Source organism: Poromitra crassiceps, assembly GCF_964638095.1.
Source record: "Poromitra crassiceps genome assembly, chromosome: 2".
Taxonomy (NCBI): domain Eukaryota; kingdom Metazoa; phylum Chordata; class Actinopteri; order Beryciformes; family Melamphaidae; genus Poromitra; species Poromitra crassiceps.
The window spans coordinates 18,486,380-18,502,548 of NC_139624.1; the positions used below are offsets into that span (position 1 = coordinate 18,486,380).

Here is a 16,169-nt window from a genome sequence, read left to right on the forward strand (position 1 = left end):
AGTCTCGACCTCTCCCGACGTGTTCGTCTCCGCCTCCCGTTCCCTTTATCCGACTTGCTCGCTCGGTCCATCTATGCCGCTCGCAGTCTGGCTCCTCCTCCAGTCTGGCTCCTCCTCCAGTCTGGCTCCTCCTCAAAACTGCTTCGGTTCAGATATCTTTGTGTCTTCCTTTTTGTTGGTTTTTTAAGTTGTATTTTTCTCTCCTTTTGTGTCATTCAAGTTTTTTTATTTGATTTTTTGTTTGTCGGCGTGGCTTCATCAAAAACGGAGGCTGCCTTCTTCAGGTTGAGAGAGGAAGAAAACAGCACATTCTTTGAGACTAGATGTTTTTTTCAGTAATGAATGAATCCACCGCAGGAACACAGACTTGTTTTTGTGAGGTGACGAGGGATGGACTGCTGGAATCTTCCACAGCACTTATTTAAATGCCGAAAACTCCGCTGGAAGATAATACAGATTAAGAAGGAATTAGTAAGCAACTTTTTAACATCCTAATTACTGCTTATTGATAGATAGGAAGGAACAAACAAAGAAAATACATTTAAATTACAACACAGTGACAGCGTAGCTGCTACTTAACAAGCAAATATATAATATAATATAAGCTTTGAGTCTTGATCTTTACAAATCAAGACTCAATAGTCGAACAATGTCATAGCCATCTGTGCTGGGGGGGAAGTTTAAATTGAAAGTCAAATGGAATCGTGGATTTGAGGAATCATGACACCATTAGTATAAAGTGTTACCATACTCATATTACTGTGTGTGTGTGTGTGTGTGTCAGAGATGGGCACAAACTAAATACAAATACTTTGTTACTGTACGTAAGCAGGATGTGCAGGTTATCTGCACTTTACTGAGCATTTATTTTTCTGACAACTTTTCCACATTTATTCCCTACATTTTAACACAAATATCTGTACTTCTACTCCTTACATTTTCAAAACAGGCTAGTTACTTTAGTTTTAATGCACGGCAGACAAAAATGATGTAACTTTGTTTGTCTCTCTCGTCTCACGCTCTCCCAGCTTTCAGGCATTAAGTGCACCTTTTTGTGGAAGAACCCTATCACACAAATTATTAAGCAAAGTATAGTTTTTATACATCTTAAAACATGTTTGAGCAGGATTTTTTTTAAAGTTGAATAGTCTTCGAATTATATTACACAAGTTCGAGTTAGCTTTGCACAGAAACAGACGGTAGAAAAACGTTTGACTTTTATACTTAAATTTTTGAGAGTAGGGGTGGGAATCACCAGAGTCCCCACGATACTACGATATTATCACAATACCTAAGCCATGATACATTATTGCGATTTAAAAAGATATTGCGATATGTTGAGATTTATTACCTTTTTTCAACTGCAAATTATGTCCCCAAAGGAAACACGTTTTTTTGTTTTGATCATCTGTTTGATCGAATGAGATAGTTTCCAGTCTGTTCATCTCACTTCAATCATTTTTATTGCAGCAAAATGGGATTGGCAAGCAGACAGACTGACCAACACTGTCATAAAAACATGTAATAAATGTGTGTACGGTATACACCTGACAATTTATATAATAAAATATTGCGATACTTCCTATTTGTGTGATACGATATAATGCCACACAAAATATTGTGATACTATGCTGTATCGATTTCCCCTCACCCTATTTCAGAATGTCTACTTTTTTTTTTACTTTTACTTGAATAAACAAGTTGAATCAGTACTTCTACTTTTACCAGTTTTTTACACAAGTAGCCTCACTGTACTTCTACTTAAGTAATGAATGTGTGTATTTTTCCCATCTCTGCTCATGGGATCAGCACAGTGTGTGTGTGTGTGTGTGTGTGTGTGTGTGTGTGAGTGTGTGTGTGTGTGTGAGTGTGTGTGTGTGTGTGTGTGTTGTGAGCTGACCGTAGCCTCCGGCCTGGATGGGAGTTTTGGGAGAGGCGCAGGCGTACAGGCTGAAGTCGTCTGTCTGGAAGCCGGCCCGGTTCAGCGACGGCTCCGAGGCGCTGCGGTGGATCTTAGGTAAGGAGCGAGCCAGCAGCTCAATGGATGCCAAGATCTGACACGACACACCACAAGGTCAAAGGTCAAATCCGTCGTCATTACAAAAACAACCACACGCACCCTTCTATCGGGAGGCCATTGAGAAGTCTGTGTCTGTTTCTTTCCATTTGCAAAAGTCTGAGGCCATCTGGTGGCAAAGCCAGGTAAACGCTACCATGAGAAGCATGAAGAGAAGCCATGAAAAGACATGCTTTAAATCACAACTTACTTATTGCAGTTGACTATGACAGTAATTATTCACACTGCTGTATACATTATAGTACTATGTGTACACACCGTACATATTTGTCATTTCCTTATTCTATAGTACAGTTGATATACAGTATATTGTAGGATAATGCACATTGAGCACTGTTCCTTAGCCTAAATAAGCCGTCCACCTGACAGGTGTGACAGATCAACATGCTGATTCAACAGCATGCTTATTGCACAGGTGAGCCTGACAGGTGTGACAGATCAACATGCTGATTCAACAGCATGATTATTGCACAGGTGAGCCTGAGGAGGATGGCCCCTCAACTTACAAATCGATCGCAAAAAAATATTGTTAAAATATCGTATCGTTATCATGAACCCAATATCGTGTATCGTAAACTGAGTGTATCGTGACACCCCTAGTTGACAATGTATAATGTTAAAAAAAAATGTTTTAATCAAATTGGCCTATTTGTTCAAGAAAGCAGCCTTCTGAGTACCTTTACCTCTTTACGCATAGTCACAATCCACATAGAAAAGGTCTATGTCCAGCTCAAAAATTCACTATGTCGGCACTCGGCAGCCATATCAGTAATGGGTGAATATTGGCTGTAGTACCACCTCTGCCTCATCTTGAGCCAGGAAAAAGCCTGAAAATGTGCAGTTTGATCACACAACACAATGCTGCACATGTCCAACTGCTGAGGGAGGGTTCAATTGGCATGCTGACTGCAGGAATGTCCAGCAGAGCTGTTGCCCGTGAATTAAATGTTCATGTCACTCGTACTACCATAAGCCATCTCCAAAGTGTTATGCTGCCTTCTAATGCAACTGGTGAGCTTGTGTTTTTAACATGCTAACAACATGCTTACGACATGGGAAAACTTGTGACATCTGTGGCATTGAGTTGTGTGACAAAACTGTACATTCTAGAGTGGCTTTTTATTGTGACCAGTCCAAGGCTCACCTGTGCAATAATCCTACTCTTTCAGCATCTTGATATGCCACACCTGTCAGGTGGATGCTTATGTAGGCTAAGGAGACGTGTCACCAACAGATTTCAACACATTTGTGAATAAGATTTGAGAGAAATAAGCCTTTTGTTTGCATAGAAAATACATAGATAGATCTTTTATTTGAACTCGGTAAAGATGGGAGCAAAACAAAAGTTTTGCGTTTATATTTTTGTTCAGTCTGTTTGGAAGTCTCACCTGAGGGAAGAGGGGGCGCTCCTCTCTCTTCTTCTTCAGGCAGTCGACCATCAGTCTCTTCATGGCCTTGGGACAGTTGCTGCGCACCTTGCTCAGGTCAGGACACAAGTAACCTCGACCCACCATGAAGATGATCTAGAGGGGAAAGACGCTCATGGCTCATTTCAATATGCTTTGTAGGGATCCACATTATGGGCAAAATGATAATCACCATTATTTTTGATCAATATTGAGATTACAATGACTTAAAACGATTACTCTTTGACTTTGGGAACATCATACATTTATTGAACTAAAAAAATAATAAACTATATATTTTTGTCCCGGCCACAGCTATGCCGTTTTACATGCGATCGGGCTGAAACTTTCAGGGGGTGTAAAGAGCATACATATTTAAAGAGCATACCGTATTTTTTAATAGGTGATTGCCCTAATTAGCTACAGTAATGATCACAGATTACATCACTGATGACATCATCAGTGAGGTCACAATGCACAATTGCTCAAGTGACATCACTGGAATCACTGGAACATCATCAGTGGGACAAAAATTGAAACAGAACAGAGAATCATCAGTGATGTCATAAAGTCCCGGAAGTTATGTCATCAGTTATGTCACTTGAGCAGCATTGTGACATCACTGATGATGTCATAGGCATTGTGACATCAGTGATGTCATAAGAGCAAGGTGATGTCATCAGTGATGTGAAGTTGTGACATCATCAGTGATGTCATAAGAGCAAGTGAGCCCACATAGCGGGCGAGCTGAGCCCGAGCAGCTTGACCGCAGGGTGGCTACGTATGCGAGCTGCAGGGCTGAGCTGCAGGGTGGGCGGGCCCGCGCAGTGGGCGAGCCTAGGAATCAAGCGCAACGCGCTCGATGCCTAGTAGTGTAAAAGGAAGAGAGACTGACGATTGACAAGGATCTTGTGGTCTGTACGTGCCATTACCTGATCTCTGTTGTTGATGTTGGAATAGGCTGAGTGTTAATGCCTCTCTTATCTGATCTGGTGTTCATGTTAGAATAGGCTGTCTTAATACCTCTCTTACCTGATCTCTGTTGTTGATGTTAGAATAGGGCAGTGCTCCCGACATGAGTTCGTACAGCACGATGCCGAAGGCGTAGACGTCTGACTGGAAGCTGTAGGGATTCTTATCCTGCAGCCGGATCACCTCTGGTGCCTGAGGGAGGCAGACATGTCAGACACCTTTCCTCTATAGCCGTGTTTCTCAAAGTGGGGTCAGGGGACCGCCAGGTGTCCTTCTCTTTGGTTCCAGGGGGACCCCAGCAAAAAGGGGGATCATTTATTTTCACTACATTTCCATCCATAAGTAACACAGTGACATAATGTATCACTGTTTTGGGTCATGGGTTTCATACACTTTCTGAAATCTTATCAAATGCGGGTCCGCGGTCTAATTTGTATCAGTTTAGGGGTCCTTGACATGAAAACATTTGAGAAGCACTGCTCTATAGGACACTAAACACTCAGAGAATGGGAAGGGTGTAGCGGACACAGGGAATGTGTACGGTGCACTTTTGACAAAAAGAAAATCTGTCCCCTGCACTAGTTTTCCATAATTCCATAATTTATTATAACACACACATTGATTTGACAGTTCTGGGCACTGGCGTTGGCCAATCCTGGCTTGTTCCACCCCCAAATCGATTGTGTTCTGGTGCAAAGCGAGTGGGTTTCAGGACGAAACAGTCTCGAGCCACTTACGTTATCTTTAGAGCAGCGCGGTAAATACAATATTTCTGGAATGCGAGTTTAACTAAACAGTTACATGTCCTCTGCATTCTACAACAAATAAAGACAGTTTATTCTGCCAGGGTACAGAAGGGTACATCTTGCCTGCAGAGTTTTCAAATCAAGTAGAATACCGTTTTGCAAGAAATCTGGGGGGGTCAGTCCCCCTTTAAACAAGAATTGGTGAAAATGCATGAAGTCTCCTCACCATCCACAGTATAGAACCAGACAGCTGTTCAAACTGGTGGGAGCCACTCCAGCGGGACTTGACTGTGGCCAGGCCGAAGTCTCCGATCTTCACCGTCAGATCTTCATGGAGGAAGATATCTGGAGGGGCTGAAGTCAAGAAAAACCACCTCTGGCTCTTTCAATCGCCATCCACAGTTCTTTGTGCTATTAGGTTCTATTTTCTCCCTAACTGTCTACTAGAAAAATATCTCAAAAGGTTTTGGTCCGGGTGAAATATGGTCTCTCCTGATTCTAAATATGGCTGAATCGATTGGTTTGACCAAGTAAAACTATTTTTATAAGCATTTTACAAAATGTCTATGGAAAAATGAATGGCAAATGAAATCCCTTGTTGCTGCAGGTGGGAGAAATGGTGTATCATTAATGAGGAAAATTAATATTAATTACACTCTCTAGTCTATGAACATATTTTAAGCTTAATTCTTCGTCAGGCACTATCTTGGGACCAAGCAAGTTCTAAGATTCAGGAAATGGTAGCGGTAAACAGGGATGTGATTGGGATGCCTATCATGCCTTGAGTTCTTGGTCCATGTAAAGGCAAATGATGTCACCAGAACGTCAACAGGAGCAGGAGATTCCTTCGTTCTCCACTGATGGCGACAATGAGGACTACGACTAGGCCAATCCAGTCATGATAAGTATCCAGTGTAGCGTGTTTTAAGCTACATGAGGACCAGTCAAGTGCTGGACAAATAATCTGCAACAGCTGCCAAGTTTAGCCTACCTGCACTGCAGCAATCCCATGGCAGCAGAAACAGTAAGTTTGTCTTCCCAATGCGAGACTCGCTGCTTGACATAATTTAAAAGCAATATAGAGGTATGAAATGTCAGGTGCGCGGCGGGCGCAGATCTATAAATAGCAGAAGATCATTTGTTCGGATGGATGGGGGGTGGATGGTGTATTCATACATGCGGATTAGGATGGCGTCGAAAGCCCATGCACGCATTTCTATGATATAGTTATTGCAAGGATACTGTTACTCTTCAGATCTCTGTGGATGATGGATTTGGCGTGCAGGTAACTGGGGATGAAAATCCAAAACAGTGAGTCAAACCATCATACCAACAAACAACATATCTCTCTCTCTCTCTCTCTCTCTCTCGATATATACAGTATAAATATATATAAAATTATATATTTCAGTTCAAGGCATTTTTATGGTGATATTTTGTGTTGATTTGAGGTTTTGTGAAGCATAAGCACTCACTCCATGCCCTGAGCGGTCTGCCGGGCGATGTCGATGAGTTTGATCATCTCAAACTTGGTCTCGATGATGTGCAGGTGGTGATAGAGACTGGAGCCTTCACACCACTGGGTGACGATGGCCAGCTGGGGCTTGGTGGTGTAGCCCATGAACAGCAGGATGTTGACATGACGCGTTTTCCTGGTACCAAACGGGAAGAGGATACGATGTCACCACAACAACATGGATAGACTGTTTTCATGGAATTGTGTTGCTAGGGAACAGTTTGAAACCAAGCTTATTTCCTGCCAGCTATTGTATTAGCAAACACTGAAACAGTGAGCTAGTGGCAATTTAGAATGTTTATGTTGTCAAGTTAAAGGGATAGTTCGGTTTGTTTGAAGTTGGGTCCTATCAGCTAGTCACATACACTAACGTAATTAGGTACAGTGTTCTGGACGCTGAGCGCAGTGTCTAACGAGATCCGGCACCCAGAGGAGCAGCCTCGCGCAGCCTCACCAGCTTTTTCTCTCTCAGTACTGGGGGTCAACAACTAAAACTATAACTGTAATTTAGCCACCTAAAACACCTAAAACAACGCCCACCTAAACAAATCGATATCCGTGTACATGCACGCTCTATTTGGACAATTTTCAGCGCTTTACTTTTCCGCAAAACAGCAGTTTCATTCGGCACTGCTTTTTCTCCAAACCGTACAACTACCGTGTTCCTCCGCTAAAAGCCAGGTCAGAGCCGCAGCACTGGATTACTCCGCAGTTATTTGGGGGTAGGCTATTTTATTTCTCCCGGTTTGAAGACACAACAAATAGAATACACGGACGAAAATATGAGTGATTTTGATAGCGAGGATGATATGCCATTCACCTTGGTGACAAGAGGATACAATTATGAACCAGAGAGAATACAGAGGAGAGGAACTTTTGCAGAGAGTGAACAGGCAGAGAGATGCGCCTGCTGTCTAAATGCCTGGGTGCCCTGGCTGCAAACCTTATTCACCATTCCCAGGATAAATTGTGGAAAACGACCCAGACCAGAGAGGCCAGGTGACTTGTTGTCTCTAAAGTAAGTCAGTGTTTTATCTCTCTTCTTCCTGTTTTGTAAACCGCGGCTCTGTGCTCTGTGCTGGCTTTAGCGGAGGAATACGGTGGTTGTACGGCTGGGAGAAAAAGCAGTGGCGAATGAAACTGCTGTTTTGCGGAAAAGTAAAGCGCTGAAAATTGTCAAAATAGAGCGTGCATGTACACAGATATCGATTTGTTTAGGTGGGCGTTGTTTTAGGTGTTTTAGGTGGCTAAATTACGTTTTAGTTGTTGACCCCCAGTACTGAGAGAGAAAAAGCTGGTGAGGCTGCGCGAGGCTGCTCCTCTGGGTGCCGGATCTCGTTAGACACTGCGCTCAGCGTCCAGAACACTGTACCTAATTACGTTAGTGTATGTGACTAGCTGATAGGACCCAACTTCAAACAAACCGAACTATCCCTTTAAAACAGTTTACATTATTTATTTTTTTGTATTTAAAGAGTCCCTAAAGTCAAAACTGTGTTTTTCTTCTTGTTCCTTCAGTTGGACGTTTGAGCTTCACTGTGCAGAATGATGTGTGTGCAGAGCAGAGGCATCATGCCCATTGAATTGCCCCCTCAGATTTTTGGCTTACATGATGCCCCTGGTGCAGAGTTTGACACTGGAAGGTTGTTTTCACATTCATCTGCTGCAGTGTTAATTTTGACAGCAAATTTTGATTTAGGTTTAGTCAGTCTTTTGACTAAAATGCCATTTAGTTTTTGTCATATTTCAGTCATCTGAAATTGTTTTAGTTTTAGTCTAGTTTTAGTTGACTAAATAATAATATGATTCTAGTGGACTAAATCTATGCTAGATTTAGTTGACTAAAATCTAACAGGCCTGTAGTTAAGGTGTAATGCATTATTTAAATGTTTCTCTAGAATGTCCAAACTCATTGAAAATATCTATTAATAATCTGTTATTATGGAGTGGTATTAAGGTTTGAATGTGCAATACAGACACACATTCAACAGTTTAACTTATTCTTCTTCTCTTCTTAGTGGATCTCATCCCAATTTGTCCCTCTCCAACATGTTCATCTAGATTTTATTTGTTGACGAAAATGTCAATATATTTCCTCATAGTTTTTGTCATAGCATCTTTGTTTCTATTTAGCTAACATCTAGTTTTTGTCAGGGAAAAAGGGTAATTTTGGTAAAGTTTTAGTTTTACTCAAGTGTATTTTGGCATTTTTAAGAGATTTTATGTGTTGGTGAGTCATGACCTGGACCAATCGGAGCGTCAGCTGTACCTCCTGAGCTAATGCCGCCCTCAGTGGCCACTGATGCTGCAGTGGAACAAGCTATTAGTCCTTCGGTTTTTATCAATGCAAGTTCTTTGACGCAAATGATGAGGTGCGTTGATACAGCGTGCTGTGCACTCATGTACGTTTTCATAGAACACCCAACGGTTATACAGGGAGAAAAACTGACTGGAGTGGGCCTTTAAGTCGCGCACACAGTGACTTGAGACTTGACAAGTTGAGACTAGTCCTCAAAAGACTTTAGATTCAACTCTGACTCGAGATTTGGGACTTGTGAACAATCTTTATTTTTTAGGTGGATTAACATTGAGGGAATGTCTACTAATAATAATGTCAACTAATCAAAGCTGATACTGTATGCTAATAGATAAATGAGTGAGGATAATACAGTACATGCTTTGAATTTCTTATTTTTAGCTATGCAGTGTTCTAAGCAGACCAGATGGCATCCAGCAGATGATAGAACTCTTATCCATAAGAGACTTGACTTAGACTTGTGATCAAAGACAAGACTTGGACTCTAGCTCAAAGACTTCAGACTAGACTTGGACTTGCAAAAAATGACTTCTGAGCATCTTTGTCATTGAAAATCAGATTTTTAGGGGGTTGGCCTAGGGGCATGATTTGTGACATTAATAATAATAATAATAATACACTTTATTTATATAGCACAATTCAAACATAAGATGCCATTCAAAGTGCTTTACAGAAAGATAAAACAGTTGGATAAAGATAAAACAGTAAAGTAAACAGTTAAAAAAAAAAAAAAAAAAAAAAATGAGAACAAATGGGGCCCAGGATAGATATAATAAAACAAGATACAGATTAAAATAAAAAGAAGATAAATGTTAAGAAAATGCCCTTGTAAAAAGATAGCTCTTAAGATTTTTCTTAAAAGCATTAGTGGAAGAGGAGTTCTGCAACTCTAGGGGAAGGGTATTCCACAGTTTAGGGGCATAAGAGCTAAAAGCTTTAGCATTAGGAATAGTTTGGAAGCCAACATCATATGGACGACGTGTGGACTACAATTATGGGGCCAGATAATGTATTTATTGATTGATAAAAAGACAATGTAAATAGGGATGCACCGATATATCGGCCATACATATATCGGCAGGTATTCGCCTTGTTGACTGCCATCGGCCTATCAGCAAATAGCATGACATTCACCCATGGCAGTAGCCGATGTTTATCTCTCATGCAAAAGAAGGTAATATTAACAGTTGATTCATACATTTGTTTGAGGACCACAATGGAGTCCCTGGACTTTATTGTGTATTAATTCCTCGACAATTGTAATACTGGTGTATGGATTTTATCTGTTCATTGTGTATTTTTTAACATATGTCATAAGATAATAATAGAACAAGTATTCAACATTGAACAATTACATTTTTGCTTGTTCGGATAGTGTGATGAAGGGCTGAAATAGTTTAGTTATTTCTTTAATATAAAGATTTCTTTGTTTACCTGTCACGAAAGGGGGAAGCATCTCGTGGCTCCTTACAAATGCCGGTGCTTTGATTAAAAAACTCAATTTGTAACTTGAGTTACCGGTACTTGACAAAGTAACTGATATAATATTACTGAAATCATATAAGTAATAAGTTATATTACTGAGTTACTGCTAAAAGTAATATATTAGTAATATATATTATGTTACTTTTGTAATGAGTTACCCCCAACACTGGTCACAAATAAACAACTAAATAATAATAACAATAAGTATTGGCATCGGCTATCGGACAAATGATTTTAAACATTGTATCGGCCCAGAATTTCACCAGCAGTGCATGCCTAAATATCAACCCAAACATACAAATTGATAGATGTAACCCTAGTCATGATGTTAATTTGTACTGACTTGTAAATGAGGAAGGTACTGAGATGCTCCTGAATAAAAAGTCGATGCCAGAACTGACCTGAGGACGCCCACTTCATTCTTGAAGGCCTGAAGTTGCTGAGGCGTGGGAGCAGTGACGTTCAACATCTTCACAGCCACATCCCCTGTGAGGAGATGCCAATGTGATCAAGTTCTACACAAGAAACTTAACCATGTATGGGATGAACACATCTAGGAATCAGCTATGTGATGTCGAATGATTGACAGGAGAATCTACACTACTGCCCGACCCTAGCTGCTAGCCGTCTGCACACACAAGAGTATATTGGAAGCAGGAGGACAATCCAGGCATTCCAAAAGAAAGAAAAAATCAAAGAGAGGAAGGAGTATCAACTAAAAAACCTTTATTGTAGTGGCTCATAGATTAAAAACTTGCCAACATGTTTCCACCAATACATCAGGGCTAAAAAACCCCAAAAACAAACAAGAGTATATTGTTGGACCTACCGTGCCATTTTCCCTTGAAAACTGTTCCAAAGGATCCAGAACCTATCCTCTGGCCCAGAGTGATCTGACCCTCTGGTATTTCCCAGTCGTCACTGGAGTCTCTTCTTCCCAGGGTTTTCTGTTGCAGAGGAACTCAGTCAGCCAACCAGATTTCACACCACAGCAATGCTGACTACCCTGAGCTGTAGAAATGCTGATATCTGAGCACAAGAGCTGAAAAGTCTACCGTATTTACTCTAATAGATGGCAGTCAATTCTATTATTCAATTCAAATTAAATTTCAATTCCGCTAGTTAATTAAGCCAGGTCTCCGATAATGGCCTAGGCAGAGAGAAAAACAAAACAAAAAAACAAAGGTGAATACCAGTAAACTCCTGGTGCCTGCTATACAATGTGACTGTAGTTTGTAGTAACATATAAGTGCCACAAGATGGCAGTATGTCACAAGATGGCTCGCCCCACAGAAGTCTCTGGAGCATGCAGTCGTCATGATGCATCTCATCGCAAGAAAAAAGTCGGCTCCCTAACAAACGCCAACAGAAGCAGATCAGAAAACAATATCAGCAAAATACTTATCAAAGAGGCAATTAGAAATAAAGGCCTGGTTCCCTCTGCACTTGAGTTAAATAAAGGCCAATATTAGGCTGGTTTCACACAGTCTGCAGCGCTATGCAGTGGCCTCCCCACGCTCCAGTCATAGTGGATGGGGGAGATGCATCAGGCTGTGACAGTAGTAGGTGCAGCAGATGTCTGCATGAAAAACATGCACGCGGTCACGCAGCGAGAGAGTACAGATCGATCCTACTTTCGGGGGATACAACCCGAAATCACGCTCCATACTCCATACTCCATACCTAGCGCCGATCTCATTTCTAAAGGACGTCGATTCTGCCGCATTTTCATTCGGGACATCTGCTGCAACAAAACAAGCGCTCCTACTTTGGTGACGAAGTGAGAAGACGCTTTGCCGCGAGGAGGGCGAGCAGTCAGCAGAGACCGGGCAGCGACACACAGTGACACCGGGGCTGAGAGGAGAAGTTGAGTACCGGTAAATAATAGTAGGGCAAATAAAAACGACAAAATGAATCCAGCAGACCACCCGACCCGGGCAGGTCTGTCAGACCCTGGGCTCGTAGCGACAAACGGTTCACATTCCGCCGTGGTCTATACCAGGGGTTCCCAAACTTAAGAATGCCGCGACCGACTTTGAAATGTGAAAATCTTCCAGGGCCCACCCAACGCTTTAATCACAACTCTGATCAACACACCAGACTAAGATGATGTATTTCCCCATCATGTTTTTTATATTTATATATTGTTTATTTGATTAACAGAGCATGTGAACTTGGGCATAAGAGAAATTAATAATTCATCCACATACAAAAACATTTTGGCAAAATACCCAAAAGCAGATAGCCAACATTTTCTCCCGCCTTACACATCAGAAGTATTTGCATGCACAACACATTTGATGAGACAAAATGTGATGAGCAACAACAGAAGAAATCAATCCACAAGCTATTAATGCTAGGCTGTGAAAAATGCTACCTTATCTGTAAAGCGGAGACTCCTGGGTACCCATTGGACCAACTTTCATTCGGATAAATTGAGCTGAAAATTGTACCTAAGTTTGGAGCGTTATTTAGCCCGCTTCCCGACAAGGTAGCATAATATGCTTGGTACCAATGGATGCCTGTCTTCTAGTTTCTTCTGATAACAGGATCTCCTCTGTAACTTTAAAAATGACCCTGCTACAGCCATTTGATTGCCCGCGAAAATTGTGTTGACAGACCACTCGCGGCCCACCTGCAGTACCTCCACAGCCCACAGTTTGGGAATCACTGGTCTATACAATCAGCAGCCGATGTGGGAGTCCCCCATCAGCATGCTACAGCTGCACTACACGCAGCGGCCACTGCGTCTCACTGGAGTCTGTCTGTATGTACCATTAGAGGAAATCCAATATAATATGTAAGTTGCCCATGCTGTGTAAGGTCTCACCATCTTATTGCGGTCCTCAGATGAGGACGACGACTTGCGCTCCCTCTGTTGGCACGGCGACTTCTGCGGGACCTTCACATTGGTCAGTGAGCCAGGTAAGGAGGCGGGGGGTGTGGCCGACAGCCCTGCCGTGGACCCTGGGGGATGAGGGGAGGGAGAGACACACAGACATGAGAGAGGGGAGGTGGAGAGGAAGCGGCCAGGGCTCAACACTAACTTTGAAAAGTGGTTGCCAGGCTGGCAACCAGGCATCCGCTTTTGGTTGCCGAAACTGAAAATATGCTTGCCATTTTTAGTAACCTTATATTTAGAGTAATTAAGATGCAACATAAACTTGAATGTAAATGTCGGGTAATTTGAAAATGCAAATAAAACAACTTGGGTTATGTTATTCACCTCATGTAGTAGAGACAGTCTGGCTTGAGAGACTAACAGGAAGTGTAAAGACAATCGGAAGTTCCGATTGTGTTTACACTTCCTGTGACTCATAAACCTGAGTCAGACTAGTTTGAGTAGGTAAAACAGCCGGCGTTTTGAACATGAAGTCATGACACAATGGGTCAAGTGGGCAGGGCTACATAAGGTGAATAGGCAACTAAAACAACTTGGTTAAAGGTTTGCATTCCAGCATGCTCAAAGTAATTTCAACCATGACCCAAACCATAAGCCTAACCTTAACTCATTCAGTGCCAGCCACTTTTGGAGAACGGATGCTCCCAGTGCCAGAGTTTTCAGAGCGTTTTCAGTGATTTCTCGAGGCCCACAGAATATTGTGTGATATTACTATGTAAACACCGAACACGCACAAGAACGAGCTGGCTCTATTGTATCATCAGCAAAAAAAAGTTTATTGATACCATTTTCCGTTCTTTAGTTATGAGCCGGAGAAGATAGGTTGTTTTCAGCGTTTTCAGGCTTTTCAAATTATTAGCTGAGATAATCCGCCTTTTGTGAAATGCAGCATTTCAAGCACATTCACTGAGTCTGAAGATAATATTTTCTGATGTAGTGACGTAGTTGTTGTGTGATGCCCTGCGTGCACCACCCCCCTCCCCCCCTCCCCCCCTCCCCCCGTAAACTCCTCCCCACACTGCACACAGCCTCACGCAACCATTATATTTTCGGAGTGCTGCGTTTGTGTGCTGCTGTCGGCTCTCAGCGCCACAGCAGGGAAGAGCCAACCCGGATTGCTGAATGGTTTGGCGTCAGGGGCTGCTTTCCTGGCTGCTAATCGGTTGGAGAAACTATACAGACAGACAGACAGACAGACAGGGACAGAGGGGCTCAGTTGTGAGCGCGGATTGACTCCTGTTCGGAGCCAATTGTCAGCTCCCGCGACAGAGCAAATGGCTCTGGGAGCATGCATCGGGTTGTCTTTGATCCACGGCTTTTAGGCTGTTTCTCGGACCTGTCTCTAATCTGGACTGCACCGAGCAAGCACTGTCGCCACCTAATGAGTCCGTAAAATAGGTTATACACCTCCAATAGCTACTATAGTTGTACAGGAGCTGCGGAAGGCTTTGATCGACGTCCCACCGTCAAAAAACGCATTGGACGTCGAAGGACGTCCGTGGCATTCTACGTCACTATTTAATTGGACGTCGAAGGACGTCCATGGCATTCAATGAGTTAAAGGTATACTCTTTCATTAAAAAACATTTTTTATCCTTATAGAAAAGTTTCCCCTCAAAAACATAAATGTTCACGCACACAATACTGTGGCAGTGTGTTTATGGACAGACGCTGCCCCCTGCCTGATTTTGGTGCAGTTTACATTTGTTTGGCTCTGGCCGGGACGTTTTCAGGCAGCGGGCATTGTAGAGCTCCCACGTGGGGCCCAGCCAATAACATCGCTCACAGGTAGGAGTGGGAATCACCAGATGCCCACGATACGATACTAAAACGATACTTGAGTCACGATACAATAGTATTGCGATATCGCCGATATTGCGATATATTGAATATTGCGATATATTGAATATTGCGATATTTCGATATATTGGATTTCTTACTTTTTCAACTGCAAATGATGTCACCAAAGGAATACTTTGTCAACATCTGGTTTATATAAGAACAATTTTTCAGTCTGTACATCTGACTTCAACCATTTTATTGCAGCAACATTGTCAAGTAGACAGACCAACAACTTTCATAAAGTCATGTCATAGTTGCATGCACCTGACAAACTGAACTGTTTGTTACAGTCTACTTACAGTCCACCTTAACTGGATGTGTGTGTAGACTACTGTACTTAGGTAGTTTTTGAACAATGCAACTTCACTTACACAAAACATCTTGTGCAGCCCATTCAGTAACTGGGGAATTTGTAAATTACTGTTATGACAAAACTGTTACTGTTAAAACAAAATGAAAATATGCTACCGTTTGTTTACTGCTGGCCTTGGAACTACCGTAAATTCCGGACTATAAGGCGCACCGGTGTATAAGCCGCACCTTCAAAGTTGACTATTTTTTTTCTTATATAAGCCGCGGCTGTTTTAATGTTTTTTTTTTTTGTGTTTTAATGTTTAATTACCATATGTAATGCTCCCATTTATTAACATTTCAACAAAACAACATAACACAACACCACCTGTGTTGTTATTTACAGTGCACACAGTGTCATACAGTGTCATACAGTGTCATACAGTGTGGTGAAAAGAGGGCAAGAGAGGAAATTAAAACAGAAGTGGCTTTATAGTTAGAAAGAGTGCTAAAAAAAGAGAGATTTTTTTTTTTTTTTGGAAAAAATCCATAGATAAGCCGCACCGTTATATAAGCCGCAGGGGCCAAAAAAGGCCAAAAAACGGGAAAAAAGGT

The 16,169-nt window shown here is 42.0% G+C and overlaps 1 protein-coding gene across 1 annotated transcript in view; it reads right to left on the reverse strand.

Moving 5' to 3' along the window:
- Nucleotides 1-315: 315 nt before the first annotated feature.
- braf (B-Raf proto-oncogene, serine/threonine kinase) overlaps nt 316-16,169 on the reverse strand; it is a 49,150-nt gene continuing 33,296 nt past the window's right edge. Inside the window, exons 11-20 of the mRNA XM_083632047.1 lie at nt 13,350-13,486; nt 11,349-11,466; nt 10,921-11,005; nt 6,677-6,853; nt 6,444-6,490; nt 5,428-5,546; nt 4,516-4,647; nt 3,466-3,600; nt 1,901-2,054; nt 316-440 (exon numbers count right to left, since the gene is read on the reverse strand). Of these exons, the coding sequence (XP_083488173.1) occupies nt 418-440; nt 1,901-2,054; nt 3,466-3,600; nt 4,516-4,647; nt 5,428-5,546; nt 6,444-6,490; nt 6,677-6,853; nt 10,921-11,005; nt 11,349-11,466; nt 13,350-13,486 (1,127 nt within the window). The 3' untranslated portion in view covers nt 316-417. The remainder of the gene's footprint in view (nt 441-1,900; nt 2,055-3,465; nt 3,601-4,515; nt 4,648-5,427; nt 5,547-6,443; nt 6,491-6,676; nt 6,854-10,920; nt 11,006-11,348; nt 11,467-13,349; nt 13,487-16,169) is intronic.